At 42.4% G+C, this 21,607-nt stretch overlaps 1 protein-coding gene across 1 annotated transcript in view; it reads right to left on the minus strand.

The window, feature by feature from the left end:
- LOC126260279 (Down syndrome cell adhesion molecule-like protein Dscam2) overlaps window positions 1–21,607 on the minus strand; it is an 81,850-nt gene that overhangs the window by 25,206 nt on the left and 35,037 nt on the right. Inside the window, exon 8 of the mRNA XM_049957605.1 lies at window positions 3,970–4,146. Within this exon, the coding sequence (XP_049813562.1) occupies window positions 3,970–4,146 (177 nt within the window). The remainder of the gene's footprint in view (window positions 1–3,969; window positions 4,147–21,607) is intronic.

The raw sequence follows: 21,607 nt of genomic DNA on the forward strand, positions 1-21,607 counted from the left end.
ACGCAAACCTTCTGTTGTCTGAAATGTAGTATTAATCTGCAGTCTGGGTTTATATATTTTTGTTGACATGCTGTTTTCTTGCTCTACTTTTCTGGAAGTATATATTTATAATGGTATTATTAGGAAAGACACATTTATTTTTTATGAGTCTGAAGAACAGAATGACGACATAATGTTTTAAGTTAATTATTATAGTTGGTTGTGTCATGTATCATGATTCTGCTTATTTCACAAACTACACCCCCCCCCACCCCCCCCCCCACCCCCACCCCCCCAAAAAATTATATATATATATATATATATATATATATATATATATATATACTCTTTGTCTTTAAATATGTCTGCTTGTGAGATGTCTGCTTGTGTCTCTATATGTGTGGATGGATATGTGTGTGTGTGTGCGAGTGTATACCTGTCCTTTTTTCCCCCTAAGGTAAGTCTTTCTGCTCCCAGGATTGGAATGACTCCTTACCCTCTCCCTTAAGACCCACATCCTTTCGTCTTTCCCTCTCCTTCCCTCTTTCCTGATGAGGCAACAGTTTGTTGCGAAAGCTTGAATTTTGTGTGTATGTTTGTGTTCGTTTGTGTGTCTGTCGACCTGCCAGCACTTTCATTTGGTAAGTCACATTATCTTTGTTTATATATATATCTAAAAACAAAGATGATGTGACTTACCAAATGAAAGTGCTGGCAGGTCGACAGACACACAAACGAACACAAACATACACACAAAATTCAAGCTTTCGCAGCAAACTGTTGCCTCATCAGGAAAGAGGGAAGGAGAGGGAAAGACGAAAGGATGTGGGTTTTAAGGGAGAGGGTAAGGAGTCATTCCAATCCCGGGAGCGGAAAGACTTACCTTAGGGGGAAAAAAGGACGGGTATACACTCGCACACCACACATGTCCATCCACACATATACATACACAAGCATATATATATATATATATATATATATATATATATATATATATATATATATATATAAAGAAAGATGATGAGACTTACCAAACAAAAGCGCTGGCAGGTCGATAGACACACAAACAAACACAAATATACACACAAAATTCAAGCTTTCGCAACAAACTGTTGCCTCATCAGGAAAGAGGGAAGGAGAGGGAAAGACGAAAGGATGTGGGTTTTAAGGGAGAGGGTAAGGAGTCATTCCAATCCCGGGAGCGGAAAGACTTACCTTAGGGGGAAAAAAGGACGGGTATACACTCGCACACACACACATATCCATCCACACATATACAGACACAAGCAGACACATTTAAATGTAACCTGTTAGTTCATCCCCATGAAATCCCCAAACCACCTTCCCTACCCTCTGGCTCCTACCCTTGTAACCGCCCCCAGTGTAAAACCTGTCCCATGCACCCTCCCACCACCACCTACTCCAGTCCTGTAACCCGGAAGGTGTACACGATCAAAGGCAGAGCCACGTGTGAAAGCACCCACGTGATCTACCAACTGACCTGCCTACACTGTGACGCATTCTATGTGGGAATGACCAGCAACAAACTGTCCATTTGCATGAATGGACACAGGCAGACAGTGTTTGTTGGTAATGAGGATCACCCTGTGGCTAAACATGCCTTGGTGCACGGCCAGCACATCTTGGCACAGTGTTACACCGTCCGGGTTATCTGGATACTTCCCACTAACACCAACCTATCCGAACTCCGGAGATGGGAACTTGCTCTTCAATATATCCTCTCTTCCCGTTACCCACCAGGCTTCAATCTCCGCTAATTTCAAGTTGCCGCCACTCATACCTCACCTGTCATTCAACATCATCTTTGCCTCTTCACTTCCGCCTCGACTGACATCTCTGCCCAAACTTTTAATATGTCTGCTTGTGTCTGTATATGTGTGGATGGACATGTGTGTGTGCGAGTGTATACCTGTCCTTTTTTCCTAAATAGCTGGTTACCAAGCCCCCACAGAACGTATCTCTGCCTACGTAGATCAACACCTTCAACCCATTACATGCAGTCTCCCATCCTTCATCAAAGACACCAACCACTTTCTCGAACGCCTGGAATCCTTACCCAATCCGTTACCCCCAGAAACCATCCTTGTAACCATTGATGCCACTTCCTTATACACCAAACTTCCGCACGTCCAGGGCCTCGCTGCGATGGAGCACTTCCTTTCACGCCGATCACCTGCCACCCTACCTAAAACCTCTTTCCTCATTACCTTAGCCAGCTTCATCCTGACCCACAACTTCTTCACTTTTGAAGACCAGACATACCAACAATTAAAGGGAACAGCCATGGGTACCAGGATGGCCCCTTCGTACGCCAACCTATTCATGGGTCGCTTAGAGGAAGCCTTCTTGGTTACCCAGGCCTGCCAACCCAAAGTTTGGTACAGATTTATTGATGACATCTTCATGATCTGGACTCACAGTGAAGAAGAACTCCAGAATTTCCTCTCCAACCTCAACTCCTTTGGTTCCATCAGATTCACCTGGTCCTAATCCAAATCCCATGCCACTTTCCTTGATGTTGACCTCCACCTGTCCAATGGCCAGCTTCACACGTCCGTCCACATCAAACCCACCAACAAGCAACAGTACCTCCATTACGACAGCTGCCACCCATTCCACATCAAACGGTCCCTTCCCTACAGCCTAGGTCTTCGTGGCAAACGAATCTGCTCCAGTCCGGAATCCCTGAAGCATTACACCAACAACCTGACAACAGCTTTCGCATCCCGCAACTACCCTCCCGACCTGGTACAGAAGCAAATAACCAGAGCCACTTCCTCACCCTCTCAAACCCAGAACCTCCCACAGAAGAACCACAAAAGTGCCCCACTTGTGACAGGATACTTTCCGGGACTGGATCAGATTCTGAATGTGGCTCTCCAGCAGGGATACGACTTCCTCAAATCCTGCCCTGAAATGAGATCCATCCTTCATGAAATCCTCCCCACTCCACCAAGAGTGTCTTTCCGCCGTCCACCTAACCTTCGTAACCTCTTAGTTCATCCCTATGAAATCCCCAAACCACCTTCCCTACCCTCTGGCTCATACCCTTGTAACTGCCCCCGGTGTAAAACCTGTCCCATGCACCCTCCCACCACCACCTACTCCAGCCTGTAACCCGGAGGGTGTACACGATCAAAGGCAGAGCCACGTGTGAAAGCACCCACGTGATCTACCAACTGACCTGCCTACACTGTGATGCATTCTATGTGGGAATGACCAGCAACAAACTGTCCATTCGCATGAATGGACACAGGCAGACAGTGTTTGTTGGTAATGAGGATCACCCTGTGGCTAAACATGCCTTGGTGCACGGCCAGCACATCTTGGCACAGTGTTACACCGTCCGGGTTATCTGGATACTCCCCCTAACACCAACCTATCCGAACTCCGGAGATGGGAACTTGCTCTTCAATATATCCTCTCTTCCCGTTACCCACCAGGCTTCAATCTCCGCTAATTTCAGTTGCCGCCACTCATACCTCACCTGTTATTCAACATCATCTTTGCCTCTTCACTTCCGCCTTGACTGACATCTCTGCCCAAACTTTAAATATGTCTGCTTGTGTCTGTATATGTGTGGATGGATATGTGTGTGTGTGTGAGTGTATACCTGTCCTTTTTTCCCCCTAAGGTAAGTCTTTCCGCTCCCGGGATTGGAATGACTCCTTACCCTCTCCCTTAAAACCCACATCCTTTCGTCTTTCCCTCTCCTTCCCTCTTTCCTGATGAGGCAACAGTTCGTTGCGAAAGCTTGAATTTTGTGTGTATGTTTGTGTTCGTTTGTGTGTCTGTCGACCTGCCAGCACTTTCATTTGGTAAGTCTCATCATCTTTGTTTTTAGATATATTTGAGCTTTTTGTATAGATTTATGTGACATGTAAACAGAAACTATATTTCACACACAGTGAGAACAGCAGAAAGATTTTCTTGGTTTACAATGCATGCCAAAAAAAATCCAGAGCTTACCTTCACATTTGACACCTGTGTTATTCTGTTTCCTTCGTCTAAAATACAGTAACATTCCTATTCCACAAATAATCCCAGTTAATGCCACAACAGTGATGGGAATTATGGCGCCAAGTTCTTTATAGAAATTCTTATTCCTATAACCTCTATGTCGAATGAGCTCTGGCTGAACAATTTCTGCAACAGAGAGATGTATCTGCATATTACATATACTTAAGAAATTAAAGAATAAACTATCAAAAAGGGAACCCTTTCAGAAATAAATGCACTACACTAAAGAATAGCTGATTTGTAAGATTGTATTTAGCCTATTAAATTTCCTTCACAGCTGGTACTTTTTTTAAAACAAGATTCCATTAATTCATTCTTTCATTCACAAATCTACCATAAATCCTATAATGAAGGAGAGTCTTCTGGGATTTGGAACGGGTCATGCCATACATTAACAGACAGTTGCAGCCACTGTAGGTTACTTGTGTAATGAATAATAACAGTGAGTTATGACTAATGTTAATATGAATACTCTTAATTATGTGAATTGCTTCTAGGTTACTTTTTTTATAAATGAGCAAAACAGCTACCCTGGGAAAAGCCACTGCAGCTCCTCTTAAGGCATTCAGCTGCAGTTTTCACCCAACAATTCCAATAAAGTATTTATTCCACTTGCAAATAACAATGTCTGCTGTCTACATACTAAAAAAGTCAAGATGTGTTCCATACAAACATTATAGATATGCTGAAGTTACATCACTGAGTCCAGATATACTGATAAATTATAGTAATAATGGGTAACGAAGTTTTTTTAACATTTGGGAGTTTTCAATGGTCTGCCTAATCTATCTGGCATCAAAGTTAAAGTTCCATTCTGAATCATACATAGGGATACGTAGCCTAAATGGAAATTAGTATTACTTATAATACTGTGGTTTCAAATCACACAGTTCATACTAAATTCACTCTTGTTATTAAAACAAGTGCCAATAAGGAGTAAATGTGTTGGTACATAAGTGTAAGAATCCCTAGGTCTCTGAAAAGGCTTCTACAAAATGTTTGGTATGCCAACTGATCTTTACTTCTGGTATATATAATTAACTCTTATTTGTTTGTAACTGCATAATAAGCTCAGTGTCCATTGGTCATGGGATGGGTTGTTTCATTTCATGATGTGCTGTGTGTGATGCCTGAACATTGCTGCTGGATGTGGCATATGGCACAAGTGTAGACACAATATCTGAAAAGTCTGTTATACATAGTTGTGTAACGAACATGGCAGGCTGTCTCCTGTTAACTGCTTTGAATAAGCAATGATAATTGGTATGAAACACAAAAGTTGTAGCATGTGGAAGGTCACACAAGAATTTGGGTTTCCAACATCAACAGTATCTAGGGTGGATCTTCAATATTGCAGAGACAATGTCTCCCACACATAAACTGCAGCACAGGAAGATGACAATTGCCTGACAAATGCTTATCACACCATTATTACTCTGAGTGATGTGGAACCTAATATAAATGATGCAGCTGATAGAGTAGTCACTAACATCAGCATGTGGCTTTCAGAATTCTTATGCAGAAACCAAATGCTGGTGTCTCCACCATAAGAATGATGTCCCCTATCTCTGATACTGAAACACAAAGTCTTGTCTATTTTGATAACTTCCATTCTACTATCTCGTATGGTGTTATATTTTGGGGCAACTCTGTGTACTCATCAAGAATATTCTTAGCTTAGAAAAGAGTGCTGATCTCTGCTGTCACTTTGTGAACTTTGTGCATGGTTCAGATGTCTTGATATTCAGACTTTACCAAACATGTACATAAATTCCCCAGCATGGTATTTGTTGTTGAAAATATTGAATCATTTAGCATAAACTGCAAATTTCATCCAGTGGATACTAGCTGGAAGCAATGGGATTCTGGCAAGAACTGAAAAAACTGAGTGATAAACTCCCAAGTATTAAAATCAAAGTTGGAAGGTTTCCTTGTGGCTCACTCCTATTCTGGACAGGAGTTTCTCACAGTAGGTGAGAACTTTTCTCTGTAATGTGTTATTTATTCATATACTCTCAAACAATTTTTTCTTGTTTCAAAATTATTTTATTTGTAAATTTTCTAATCAGCACTCAGCAAACATCATGCTGACTTGTTCTGCAGCAAAGTAGCTTTGGTTCACACAATCCCATGGAATGCAATAAATAAATAAACAAAATAAAAAATGCAACTTAGGCAATCTACAGTCAGTATTCTTCTGTCAGTCAGATCACCACAGATTTGGATGTGGGACATCTGGAACACAATTCTATTAGGATTGCAAGAAGACAAATGCACCACACAAGCTTCAGCAGCAGAGGAGCGACTCACTATTAACGTAACATCCAGGAATTTCTCGTAGCTTTCGGCCACTCAGTGTGTGAGTGCCTTTTATCAGTATACTTACGTCTTCAACGAACATCATAGTTTTTTAAGAGTCATTTTGGGAAGTCTGCAAAGGTTTTCACAGTTAACGAGTGTTCTGAATAACAAATTTTGTAATATATAGGAGTTCGTGATTTGCAGTTATTGTGAATAAGTTACATATCATGTCATACTAGTTTTCTCTTTCAATAGGAGTATATATTGACTACATTTATCATAAAATAATGCTACTGTCCAACTTTATTTGTAACCATAACCTGAAAACACTTCGGAGAAGTGGTAGAACTTGTGCCAAGTTATCTGTTGTCATAAAAGGTATCTCACGTTTGGCTACAATATACTGAAATTCCAAAACACTGCTGATAATACCTGTGGCGTGTCAGACTCATAAATTAAAAGAGAATCAGTAATCTTGGTACAAAGTAATTTAATAACTATTCTGTAACATACTGCACCAGGCATAAATTTTTACTGTTCTGTAAAATATTGCACCAGGCATAATGTTGTTGTTGTGGTCTTCAGTCCTGAGACTGGTTTGATGCAGCTCTCCATGCTACCCTATCTTGTGCAAGCTTATTCATCTCCCAGTACTTACTGCAACCCACATCCTTCTGAATCTGCTTAGTGTATTCATCTCTTGGTCTCCCTCTACGATTTTTACCCTCCATGCTGCCCTCCAATGCTAAAGTTGTGATCCCTTGATGCCTCAGAACAAGTCCTACTAACCGGTCCCTTCTTTTTGTCAAGTTGTGCCACATACTCCTCTTCTCCCCAACTCTATTCAATACTTCATCATTAGTTATGTGATCTACCCATCTAATCTTCAGCAGTCTTCTGTAGCACCACATTTCGAAAGCTTCTATTCTCTTCTTGTACAAACTATTTATCGTCCATGTTTCACTTCCATACATGGCTACACTCCACACAAATACTTTCAGAAAAGACTTCCTGATACTTAAATCTATACTCGATGTTAACAAACTTCTCTTCTTCAGAAATGCTTTCCTTGCCATTGCCTGTCTACATTTTATATCTTCTCTACTTCGACCATCATCAGTTATTTTGCTCCCCAAATAGCAAAACTCCTTTACTACTTTAAGTGTCCCATTTCCTAATCTAATTCCCTCAGCATCACCCAACTTAAATCGACCACATTCCATTATCCTCGTTTTGCTTTTGTTGATGTTCATCTTATATCCTCCTTTCAAGACACTGTCCATTCCATTCAATTGCTCTTCCAAGTCCTTTGCTGTCTCTGGTAGAATTACAATGTCATCGGCGAACCTCAAAGTTTTTATTTCTTGTCCATGGATTTTAATACCTACTCCAAATTTTTCTTTTGTTTCCTTTACTGCTTGCTCAATATACAGATTGAATAACATCGGGGAGAGGCTACAACCCTGTCTCACTCCCTTCCCAATGACTGCTTCCCTTTCATGCCCCTCGACTCTTATAACTGCCATCTGGTTTCTGTACAAATTGTAAATAGCCTTTCGCTCCCTGTATTTTACCCCTGCCACCTTTAGAATTTGAAAGAGAGTATTCCAGTCAACATTGTCAAAAGCTTTCTCTAAGTCCACAAATGCTAGAAATGTAGGTTTGCCTTTCCTTAACCTTTCTTCTAAGATAAGTCGTAAGGTCAGTATTGCCTCACATGTTCCAACATTTCTACGGAATCCAAACTGATCTTCCCCGAGGTCGGCTTCTACCAGTTTTTCCATTCGTCTGTAAAGAATTCGCATTAGTATTTTGCAGCTGTGACTTATTAAACTGATAGTTCGGTAATTTTCACATCTGTCAACACCTGCTTTCTTTGGGATTGGAATTATTATATTCTTCTTGAAGTCTGAGAGTATTTTGCCTGTCTCATACATCTTGCTCACCAGATGGTAGTTTTGTCAGGACTGGCTCTCCCAAGGCCATCAGTAGTTCTAATGGAATGTTGTCTACTCCCGGGGCCTTGTTTTGACTCAGGTCTTTCAGTGCTCTGTCAAACTCTTCACGCAGTATCGTATCTCCCATTTCATCTTCATCTACATCCTCTTCCATTTCCATAATATAGTCCTCAAGTACATTGCCCTTGTATAGACCCTCTATATACTCCTTCCACCTTTCTGCTTCCCCTTCTTTGCTTAGAACTGGGTTTCCATCTGAGCTCTTGATATTCGTACAAGTGGTTCTCTTTTCTCCAAAGGTCTCTCTAATTTTCCTGTAGGCAGTATCTATCTTACCCCTAGTGAGATAAGCCTCTACATCCTTACATTTGTCCTCTAATGTAGCCCCACTGTATTTGCTGTTCTCAGGCAGGGAATGAGTTGGTTACTCCAAGTCCCATCATTGGCTGTCTGCCTGAATGTGAGTGGCATGTCACTGTACACAGTACACAGTACACAGTACATGTCTACAGTACACAGTAGACATGGACAAGGAAGGCTCAGGATTGGATTAGATTTGATCCAGTTTTCGTTCCATAGACCCAAAAAAGACATGGTTCTCATAAGTGTGGAACATGTCAGAATGTATAACGTAGAAAACATAAAACATTTGAATATAATACTCACTACACTGGTCATTTGTCAGGAGAATGTCAAAATAGGTAAATACATCACAGTGAACTGCAACTGCTAATATTTACAGAATTAATACACTGTCAGAATGAAACATAGTTATGCATTTTAATAAATTGATCATACACAAAATACCTAATCTTGACTTATGCCCAAGTGCTGACAAAACTGAAATCTAAGACATTTTTACTTAAGCTGGTCTAACAGTCCCTGTTAAGATATTAATCTATAGAGTAGAAGGAGTTGCCTATCAAAAAGTCTTTCAAACTCTGTTTAAAATGTGCTTTATCTGAAACCAAGGTTTTAATGGTTGCTGGCAATTTAGTGAAAATGTGTGTTCCTGAATACGGGACCCCTTTTTGGACCAAGGTAATGATTTTAAGTCTGTATGTAGATTGTTTTTATGCCTAGTACTGATAATACATATTGGGCTATTGGTTGAAAATAGATATATATTACAATAAATGTCATTAAGGAATACATATACTTGCAAGCAGTGGTTACTATACAAATTTCCTTGAACAGGTTTCTAATGATGTTCTTGAATTTGCACCACAAATGATTCTTATTACACAGTTTTGCATGCTAGAAACTTTTGCTTAGCTTGACATGTTACCCAAGAATCTGATCCTTCTCCTCCATCTGAAATCATTCTCACACCAAATACAGGCTTGTTTAGGCACTCAGCAATTCTGTAGTATGCCCTAGTTGTAATACCAGAAATTTAACACTGTCAACCTCTTCAATTTGCATGTCTTAATATGTTATACACATGCTGGAAGGAAATTTTTTACAGGTTCTGAAATGCATATAGTGGGTCTTTTTAAAGTTACACTGATCCCTCTACCACACAAATATGAGATGCTGTCTCTCTCTAAAACTCAAACTGAGCCAGTGGGACTAACTTCATTTGTTTTGGGGAAACCTGTCTTGTCCCACGTCAAGAGGAGGCAAACATAAACGGGTAGGGGCTATTTATCAGCAGCAGTTCAAATGTACAATGAATGAAGGTACTCCTTAGGGAAATGGCAGCAAGGGGTAGGAAAGGACACCAGTTGCAATCAGTTTGTATGCCTGGGGGCCTCATTCAGTATGTTGAAGAGATTATTCTGGCAGCCATTGAGGGAACAGGGTGTAAGTAACTGCAGACTGTAGCACATGTTGAGACAAACAATGCCTGTCATCTGAATTCTGAAGACATACCTGGATTATTCCAGTGACTATCAGAAAGGGTTGAGGATACTAGACCTGCTTAGTTAGTTTCAATAAAGCTCACAATCTGCAGCATTGTCTGCAGAACAGATTAGGATCCACTGGTTCCTTGTCGAGTGAAGGCTTAAATGAGAGACTCTGAGGGTTCTGCAACAAGCTAAGCTCTGATTTCCGAGCCTTGCTCCAAAGGGTTTAGAGTTGTAGGGTGCACACAAGGGCTTTTTTACATTATGCAACTCTCCACCCAATCCAGATAATGATAGCTATAGAAAACCCAGAAGTATCAGTGTAAGATTGAAAGAAATGGTGAGAGCATTAAAATCCTAATGATAAACTGCCAAAATATTCACAACAAAGTGCCAGAGTTCGAAACACTCATGAAAAGCAGTGAAGCTCATGTAATATTAGGCACAGAAAGCTGGTTAAAATCTTAAGTTGACAGTAGTGAAATCACTGGGGAAAATTTAAGCATATAGCAAATGGTCAGGGAAAGGTAAGTGGAGGTGGCGTATTTGCCGCATTAGACAAGAAACTCAGATCTACCAAGATAGAAACTGATATTGGATGTGAGATTGTCTGGGCAAGACTCAGTATCAATGTGGAGGGGTGGGGGGGAGGGGTGGCAGGGGGCGAAAAATTATGATGTGTTTCTTGTATTGATCACCATATTGTCTTCCTGATTTAACTGAAAACTTCAAGGAAGACCTTGGTTCACTTGTAGTTAAGTTCCCTATGAACATAAGTTACATACTGTAGTCATTGTTGGAGACTTTAATCATCCAAAAGTCATTTGGGGTGATTATAGTTTTGTTAGTAGTGAGCATGACGAGACATCCTGTGAAATGTTACCAAATGCCTTCGCAGAAAACTACCTAGAAGTAATAGTTCAGAATCCAACTCGCAAAGGAAATATATTAGATCTAATGGCAACAAACAGACCTGACCTCTTTGTGGAAGTCCACACTGAAACTGGTATCAGTTATATTAACAATGAATACCAAAACACAAAAGGCACCTAAAACAAGCAAAATGATTTATGTGTTCAGCAAACTACACAGAGAAACAATAGTGTCATACCTTAATAAGGAACTTAAAATTTTTACCTAAGGCAGGATAAAAGAATAGTTGATCACACACTGAATAGAAATGAAATATATCCAGTAGAACAGTTCATAATGGGAGAGATACTCCATAGTTCTATAGTATACATTCACTGTAAAGAAACTTCTAAAGAAACATACTACTGCATAATAGGTGTACAACAAAGCATAGGGCAGGAGATAGAGAGATACTGAAAGAAAGGCATTTAGTAGTCAAGCAAGCAACATGTGAAGCCTTCAGTGAGTACCTAGCAGAATACTGTCAAGTGCTCTTTCATGAAACCTGAAGAAATTCTGGTCATATGTAAAGGTTGTTAGTGACACCAAATTTAGTGTCCAGTCCATGGTGAAGAGACTGGAACTGAAGTCAAGAGTAGCAAAGCAAAAGCAGAAATTCAGCCTGTTTTGAAATGTTTATTTACAAAATAAAACCAAGGAGTACTGTCCCAGCTTAATTCTAGTACCACTGAACAGATGAGTGAAACAGATATTAGTGTCAGTGGAATTGATAAACAGCTGAAATTGTTAAAATTGAACAAAGCCACATGATCTGACTGGTGGAATCCCTGTCAGATTCAATTCAACTATAATTTATAGTAGATCCCTCGAACAAAAGACTGTGCCCAGGAGTTGTCAGAAAGCACAAGTCCCACCTGCCTACAAGAAGGGTAGCAGAAGTAACCCACAAAACTACCATTCAGTATCTTTGACATTGATTTGCTGTAAAAATCTTAGAACATATTCTGAGCTCAAACATAATGAGGTATCTTGAACAGAATGACCTCCTTCATGCCAACCACCATGGATTTTAAAAACATCGATTATGTAAAACTCAACTCATACTTTGTTCACATGACATACTGAAAGCTTTGGATCAAGGCAGTCAGGTAGATGCAGTAATACTTGATTTCCTAAAAGCATTTAACTCAGTACCACACCTACATTTATTTTCAAAAGTATGACCATATGGGGTAGCAAGTGAAATTTGTGACTGGACTGAGGATTTCTTGGTAGGGAGGACACAACATGCTGTCTTGCATAAAGAGTCACTGACAGATGTAGAAATAACTTTGGATGTACCCCAGAGAAATGTGTTGGTTCCCTTACTGTCCATGTTGTATATTAATGATCTTGAGGACAATATTAATAGTAACCCCAGATGTCATGCAGATAATGCAGTTATATACAATGAAGAACAATGTGAATGAAGCTGTACAGACATTCAGTCAGACCCTGATAAGGTTTCAAAGTGATGCTAAGGTTAGCAGCTTTGTTTAAAAGTTCTAAAGCATAAAATTATCCACTTCACAAAATTGAAAGAAAAAATAGTATTCTACAAATATAATATTTGTGAGTCACAGCTGAAACCTATAAACTCATACAAATACTTATATGTAACACTTAGTAGGTACATAAAGAGGAACAATCATATAACCTCAGTCGTGAGTAGAGCAGGTAGCAGACTTCAGTTTACTGGTAGAATACTAGGGCAGTGCAATCAGTCTGCAATAGAGATTGCTTAAAAATCATTATCCTAGAAGATTGCTCAAGTGCATGGGATCTGTACCAAATAGAACTAAATGGGACATTGAACATATACAGAGAAGGGCAGCACAAATGGTCATAGATTTGTTTGAACCGCAGGAGAGTGTCACTCAGATGGCAAAAGAACTGAACTGGCAGACCCTTGAGGATATATGTAAACTATTTGGAGATTGAAGAACTGAAGACTCTAGGGATATACTACAAACCACTCACACAGGGATTATGAGGATAAGATTAGATTAATAAGTGAACACATAGAGGCATTCAAACAATCATTTTTCATGGACTCCATAGATGAATGGAACAATAAAAAGCCCAAATAACTGGTATGGTGGGATGTACCTGTTGTGACAGTGCCATGACATTTACAGTGCCGGCACGACAGTACGTGCAAACGGCGATAGAGGCGCTCCGCAACTCGGCTGAGCGCGGGAGCGCCACCTAGCTATGAACGGCGCCGGCCGCACGTCACGTCACGGCACGGCAGTCGAATAAGAGATACTGAGTTGTTATCATGTAACCAGCTATTGTTTCTAAGTGAGTGTGTTTGAATATCCACACAATTATTGGTGATTAAAGATTATGACACTTTTTGGTGACGAGGATGGGATATTTTCACTGCATTGTGGATTTGTGTGTTCGTGATGGGGCAACATGGAACAGCTTATGCAAGCGCTCATTGAAGAACAAACACAGCTGACGGCTGCTATTCAGGCGTTGTCGACGTCGCTTACTCATTGTCTGTCTTCCTCTTCTCTGCCTCCATTCCCTCCTTACGACGAGGCCGCTGAAGACTGGGAGGATTATGAGAAGCGTTTGCAGCAACACTTCTTGGCTTTCGGCGTTGTCGACGCTCCTACATGTAAGTCGTTATTTCTATGTTGGATTTCCCCATGGATCTATCAGCTGCTATCTCAGTTAAGCCCTCTGCGGGAACCTGCCTCTCTGTCCTTCCAAGAAATGTGTGACATTGTCTAACTATTACCGAAAAAACACTCACGTCGTTGCTGCCCGCGTGGCGTTCTACCGGTGTCGTAAACAGCCCCATCAATCTTACCGGGCTTGGGTGGCGGAACTACACGGTCTGAGTAGGAAATGTCAGTTTGTCACGGACACTCATAATGAGTCTTACACTGATTCAATGGTTAGGGATGCTATTCTAGGCTTGCTCCTGATAAAGAAGTTCGGCAACGTGCCCTACAACTGCCAAACCCGTCGTTGTCGGAAGTTCTAAGCATCGCTCAATCCTTTGAAGTGTCTCACGCTGCTGGCGCGCAAATAGACGCGTGGTGTAATGTAGGCGCTGTACAGTCAACTTTTGACACGGACAATTTGCCTGTTTCACAGGGAAACGAAGATGTGGCGGCGGTTCACTCGCGTAAACAACGTCGCGTTGGGCCGCAACGCTCGCAGCGAAAACAGCAACCACAGAAGCAGGTTTGTTCCGCACTTCCTTCTTGTCCACATTGTTTCGTACAGCATGACAGGGCTGCGTGTCCAAAACGTTGGGCCACGTGTAATTCCTGTAGGAAAAAGGCCACATTGCTTCTGTGTGTCAGTCCCCTAAAGTTCCTGTCGACGAGGACGAGGCATCGGACATGGATGTTAACTGTGTGCTTTCTCAAACAAATAAGTTGTTTGTTACTGTTCGTGTTCTGGATAAAGACATTCGCATGCAAGTGGACACTGGCTCTGCAGTAACTCTCATTAATTCTCACACATATTTGGAGTTGGGCTCCCCTCCCTTGTCTCCAGTTATGCGAAATCTGAGAACTTATAATAAACAGAAAATTCCTATCATTGGCCAGTTTGATGCTTCCACTGCCTACAAGTCTGTTGTTAGGCCCCTCACGTTTTATGTGGTGGATCATGCGGGCACTGAAAACCTGTTCAGTTATGATGCTTTCCAGTTGTTCGGGTTCTCCATTGATGATGATGTGCACCTCATATCTGAGGATATTTCGTATCAACAGCTGGATGGATTGTGTTCTGAATTTTCGTCCGTGTTCTCTGCTGGTCTGGGTCGTGCTAAGGATTTTGAAGCCCACATTACTCTTAAACCTACAGCTCGCCCTAAGTTTTTCCGGGCACGCCCTATTCCGGTGGCGTTGCGTGCACCTGTCAAGGCTGAGATAGACAGGTTAACAGCTTCAGGGATTCTCCTTCCTGTTACCTCCAGCGAATGGGCATCGCCCATCGTGGTGGTTTCTGAACCAAACGGGAGTCTGCGATTGTGTGGTGATTTTAAAGCCACTGTCAATGCTCAGAGCCTCATTGACACTTATCCTCTTCCCCGTCCTGAGGAGTTATTTACCAAGCTCGCTGGGGGCCAGTTCTTTTCCAAACTTGACTAATCGGAGGTGTACCATCAGTTGCCGTTGGGTGCTTCTTCCAAGGAATTTCTCGTCATCAACACTCCTTGTGGGTTGTATCAGTACCAGCAGTTACCATTTGGCGTCGCTAGTGCGCCGGCCATTTTTCAGCAGTTTTTGGAACAGCTCACGGCTTCCGTTCCTGGCTGCATAAACTATCTGGATGACATTGTTGTCATGGGGGCCTCCACTGAGGAGCACCTTCGCAATTTGCGTTCCGTGTTTCGGGTTTTGCATTCGGCTGGGTTGAGGTGCAATCTGGACAAGTCACAGTTCTTCCAACCCTCCATTGTGTATCTTGGTTTCCACTTGTCCCGTGAGGGTATACGTCCTCTACGTCAGCACGTTGCGGCCATTAACGCTCTACCCCGGCCGTCTACGGTCAAAGAACTTCAGGCGTTTCTAGGCAAGATTGCTTATTATCACAAATTCATTCCATCCGCAGCGGTGGTAGCTCATCCTCTGCATCAGCTGTTACGCAAAAACGTCCCTTTCTGTTGGTCCGACAAGTGTGAGCAGGCTTTTGTCCACGTGAAGGCTCATTTGCAGTCGGCGCCTTGTCTTGCCACATTCCGTCCGGGTCAGCACTTGGTTCTGGCGACTGACGCGTCACAGTATGGCCTAGAGGCTGTTCTCGCCCATCGGTATGAGGATGGGTCGGAACGACCCATCGCCTATGCTTCCAAGACCCTCAATGATGCGCAACGGAATTACTCTCAAATTGAAAAGGAGGCGCTCGCTATCATTTATGCTCTAAAAAAGTTCAGCGTTTTTTTGTATGGTTCTAAGTTTCACCTCATCACCGACCACAAGCCGCTGGTCTCTCTGTTCAGCCCATCGGCGTTGCTTCCGGATAAGGCCTGCAACGTTGGGCCTTACACTTGTCTCGTTTTCACTATGAGATTCACTATCGCCCCACGGCCCAGCACGCCAACGCTGACGCATTGTCGTGATTGCAGATGGGCCCCGACCCGGTTTTCGATCGTGATGAACTACTCTGTTTCCACATTGATGAGGAAGAACGTCGTGCGATTGAGGGTTTTCCACTTACAGGTTCGCAGGTCGCATCGGCTACTGCGCGGGACCCGGTCCTGCATCAGGTGATTGGTTTTGTTCAACGGGGTTGGCCGGACAGGACCAAGGGCCAGGCATCGGATCCCCTTCGCAACTACCATGCCTTGCACCTTTGTCTGTCTGTTCGTGATGGTGTTCTTCTGGCCACGGATGGCGCATCTCCAAGGGTCGTGGTGCCAGCCTCTCTTCACAAAGATGTTCTCAAACTGTTGCATGAAGGCCATTGGGGTATTTCTCGGACTAAGTCCCTGGCCCGCAGGCACGTTTATTGGCATGGTATTGATTCGGACATCACCCACATGGTTGCTGCGTGTGGTCAGTGTGCTCCACAACTGGCTGCACCTCGTACAATGCCCTTTCTACTGTTGATTGACGCCTTCTCGAAGTTTCCGTTTGTTGTTCGATGTCCGTCGCCCACCACTGCGGCGACGACGCTGGCTTTGTCCAAAATCTTTGCGCTAGAAGGTCTTCCATCCACGATCGTCACGGACAATGGCCCTCAGTTCTCTTCACAGGCCTTCCGTGATTTTTGTACTGGACAAGGGATTCATCATGTTACAGCACCGCCCTTCCATCCGCAATCGAATGGGGAGGTCGAGCACCTTGTCCGCACTTTCAAAAGCCAGATGAAAAAATTCCTTAGTGATTTTTCCACAGATGACGCTCTGCTGCAATTTCTGAGTTCTTATCGCTTCACGCCTCTGGGTGATCGCAGCCCTGCTGAACTCTTGCATGGCCGCCAACCGCGCACTCTACTGCACCTGCTTCACCCTGTCAGGCCTTGTGCTGTGTCCCCTAGTGCGGGAAAATACTCGGTGGGCGCTGATGTGTGGGCACTAGGGTATGGATCTAGCCCTAAATGGATTCCAGGGGTGGTCAAGGCTCTTCGCGGCCGCCGGCTTTGTGAAATATGTACGGACGACAGCATGGTTGTTCGCCATTACGACCAGATGCACCCACGAGTGGTGGCCCCTTCCTTCGCCTCCACCAGCCCAAGACGCCAGTCCTGTCGCTGCTGCTGACCTACTGTACGTGTTGCTGCAGCCGACGTAGCTACCGCTTCCGAGTACACCGGAACCAGCCCCAGTCACGACGCCGCCTTCTCCGGGACCCATCTTGCTGGAGCACACCCCCAGGTCCACGACACCTATGGATGCTGCTCCGGAGTTTTCACCCATCATCTCGTCCAGGAGGCACGTTCCACGCACGAGCTTCTGTCCTGGACATTTTCGACCATACTCTCGTGTCTCTCCGCGGGATCTTCTTGGGGCCTCACAAGAGGCCATGGATGTCTCCGCACTGTCCATGTCTCCAAGGAAGTGAGTGTTTTTTTTTCAAGGGGGGAAAAGTGTTGTGACAGTGCCACGACATTTACAGTGCCGCCATGACAGTACAGACAAACGGCGATAGAGGCGCCACCGCAACTTGGCTGAGTGCGGGAGCGCCACCTAGCTATGAACGGCGCCGGCCGCATGTCACGGCACGGCAGTCGAATAAGAGATACTGAGTTGTTATCAAGTAACCAGCTATTGTTTCTAAGTGAGTGTGTTTGAATATCCACACAATTATTGGTGATTAAAGGTTATAACAGTATCCTCTACCATGCACTTCACAGTGGTTCACAGAGTATATATGTAGATGTATATGTGCTTCAGTGTCCCAGATAAATCACTTATGTAGGTCAAAAATAGGAGTAGACGAAGGAGTGAACCTTGTAGACACTATATTTACACTGCTTGACAATTGATAAGGAACAACTGTCAATTATTAAAAGCAACTAACAATTTCTACAGAACACCCATCCAGTGACAGTAAAAGGAAATGGTAGGTTGTGTTAACTGCAGCAAAGCCTGTGTGCAAACACACTGTAGGTATTTGACAGTTCATCCAGTATGGTCTTTGACATTCTGTGTGGTATTGTAACATGTCTGCAAGACATAATCTGAGTGCTTACGATTGTGGATGATCAGTTGGATGGCTCAAAGCCAGCCAAAATGCCGCTACTGTGGTCACAGTAATGAGGTCCAAAAGTGTCATGTCAAGTTTAAAAAGATGACTGAAGGTGGAAATGCTATGTGAAAGCATACCAGTGGTTGTAGATGGACCACCCCACCACAAGAGGATAAATATTTAGCCCTTGTGTTGAAAAGGAAGAGACGTTTCACTCTTAGGCAATGGCTTAAGGACTGGGGTCAGGCTTAAGGACTGGGGTCAGCAATAGTGGTCCAAAGTGATATTCTCCAACAAATCATGCTTCACTGTGGAAAATGACTCTAGCCACCAGTTAGTGTGGAGAGAGAGGTAAAATCATTACACACCACAGAATATTTCATGAATGTCAAATCAGTATGGCCTAGCTGTTGTGGTGTGAGCAGGACTTATGTGCAATACCTGAACACTGCTGCATATCTTTGCATGAGTTACTGTTACATCATAGTGGTATTTCAAGGAGACTATCTGGATGTGCAATACCTCAACACTGCTGCATATCTTTGCATGAGGTACTGTTACATAACAGTGATATTTCAAGGAGACTATCTGGATCATATCGGTTTGTTTATGGGGTGCAGTATGTCCCGATTTTCTGTTTAGAGATGATGTGGTGTGCCCACCCACACAGGACAGCTGAGGTGTCTGATACACTGGAAATGAAGATACTGAACATACAGAATGGCCTGCGTAGTCTTCAGACCTAAAGCCTGTACAGCATGCCTGGGATGCTCTTGACACATGTGTTTCTCAACAAATACCTCCTTCCTTAACTGTGCAAGACAGGAGTGGGAGAGTATCCCTGTAGGACTCCCCAATGGTTTGGTAACCAGCAACAGTTTGGTGGTTAGAATGAATAACAGATGCAAAATGTACATTAATGCCCAAGGAGGGCATATTCCTTACTGAGAGTCTGACCTTTATGTTGGGAATCTGACCTGTTTCAAACAGGTTATCATGTTTTCCCATGTGTTGAAATCCATTATGATTTTTTTGTTATAAATATACCACTCCACCTCTATTACATACATACTGTGTTTCATTTCATCTGTCACTGACTGTGATTATTCCTGTCCAAAAATGTCTCTATTACTTAGCTATTATCAAGCAGTCTAATCCAAGATGAATCTCCCAACCTGCAGCATAGTGCGCATTGTTTTGAGTCTTGCTAGCAGATTCAAATTGTGTCCCAGACCCAGAGCATTGCCATTCATGGGCAATGTTGTTAGTCACAGAGCTATCCAGGCACATATGATGACCTGCCCTCGCAGCTTCATTATAGCCACTAACTTTTAGTTCTATAACTAAATGTGTAAGGTCATATATTGCTTCCTCGGTGAAGAAGCCAAAGTGAGCTATTGTTGAATGTTCATTCTCAGAAAGCTGGTTCAACATTCTGTAGAAAGCTACCCCCTCAAAATTTTTTGAGCCCACAAGGAGGAAGAAGGTGAATTTATAACTAGGTTTCACTTGTTTGTCTCTATTTTTTATAAATGGTTATTATATATACCACACCTCAATTCACTGAGTGGTTTCACTTACCTAATGGTTTTTGTGATGTCTCTAACAGCTCAAATGGCTAAACTTAAATCTGCTTGTGAAGCTTGAAATGCCCATCGAAGTTGGCTAAAGGATCAGCTTTTGATGGTCTGTTTCTGCCTCTCTGTTTTAGTGTCTTCAGCTACTTGTTATGAAAAGTTCATTTAATTTAGTGGCTGCTGATTCAGCTTTAATGTCATCTGTCTTGATGTTACATTGATCAGGGAGTTGAATACAATTTCTTTACTAAGTTTCCTTACTCAGCTTTTTTTCTTAGAATTTTGAATTTTTTGTACGTAGCACTTGGTTTCTTACTTTTTGATGGCAAGTTGACACAGTATAATTCCAGATTTGTCTATTCTTCATCTATATATCATTCTTCTACTATGCCAGCCTCTATTATGTGGCATGCTCATGCCTGTACATTGTTGCAACTCTCAATTTGTCAAAGTATGGATGAACCGTATGTGTATGTGGTGTGTGTGTGTGTGTGTGTGTGTGTGTGTGTGTGTGTGTGTGTGTGTGTGTGTGTGTGTGGTGATAATTCACTTGCATTGTGGGTTACACATCTCTACCATAACAACATGTCATCGCACAGTCATGCGACTTTGGTGACAAGATAACTACAGCTGAAAATGACAACTGCTCCTTTGGTATTCTGATGCCCAACTACTGATGCCACATGTGTTGAGAGGTGCAAAGTTCCCCATTCCTCGCATATGGTTAATTGATTAACAGGACATCCACACTGATTTCCTCTATGATCCTTGGCAATCCCTCACAACTGATGCACAATGCATAGTATCGATCTGGAGGAAACTACTACAGCTAGGGCTACCACTAAAATAAAATTAAGTTCAAGATGGAGTAAAATGAGATTTTAAAAGTTGAAGTTCAGTACTTGCCTCCTTTTAGTATGCCAGCTGGACAGCAGACCAGAAGATAGCCTAACTACACAGCTGGCTGTGGGGCTCTAGAGGGGCTTGATGGACATTTTCATTGTCATTTTCTCCACACAGTCTGGACATGGTTTTGACTTGTGGTTTTGGACACAGTATAAGCAGCACCAATGGGTACAGTTAGTACATGTGTTTTTGACTGCTATGTATCATTACTCTGCTGCACTTCTGCAATTTTGAGTCTCTCACCCGCTATCTTTGGACTGTGACCTAGATACTCTGTCACTGCACATGATGAATCACCTGTCTTCTACAGACATATTTGGCACTCACATCAGACCACAGCAATTACTGTCAATAATGATACAAGGATTGAACCTTCCTGCTTCCAACAACTGCATTTACTTGTTGTCATCACTAGCCTGTACAAAATGTGAACTCACTGGAAATTTGTGAAGGAATGCTAAGCAGTTTGTTTAGCATCTTTGTCTTTCACTATGTTCACATTTTTAAAATTAAATTAGGCTATTCAGTTTACTGGTCACGTGTAAGAGTGGGCCTGGTGGGCATAATCAGATAAAATTAACAAATAAATAAATTTTTAAACTCAGTTAACAATATTTAGTTACTTTCTGAGTCCAAAAACACTCAAATAAATAACAGCACTCCTGTATTCTGTGGCATGTGTCTTACTGTCACTTTTAAGAGGTAAATCTTCAATTTCATACCCTTCATACATGCTAGGTTGGTAAGATGATGATGCCCATCTTCTGAATGCAACATTCAAATCCATTATCATTCTCATATCCTACATTTCAAAGCTATTCATGTATCTGAACATTTTTATTTTTAGTCAGTTACCCAGGTTTTCCACATACAGCATGGCAACTGTTGCCTTGCAAGAGCTCTTTGTTCAGTTTCTGCCA

Source organism: Schistocerca nitens, chromosome 5 (assembly GCF_023898315.1).
Source record: "Schistocerca nitens isolate TAMUIC-IGC-003100 chromosome 5, iqSchNite1.1, whole genome shotgun sequence".
Classification (NCBI taxonomy): Eukaryota; Metazoa; Arthropoda; class Insecta; order Orthoptera; family Acrididae; genus Schistocerca; species Schistocerca nitens.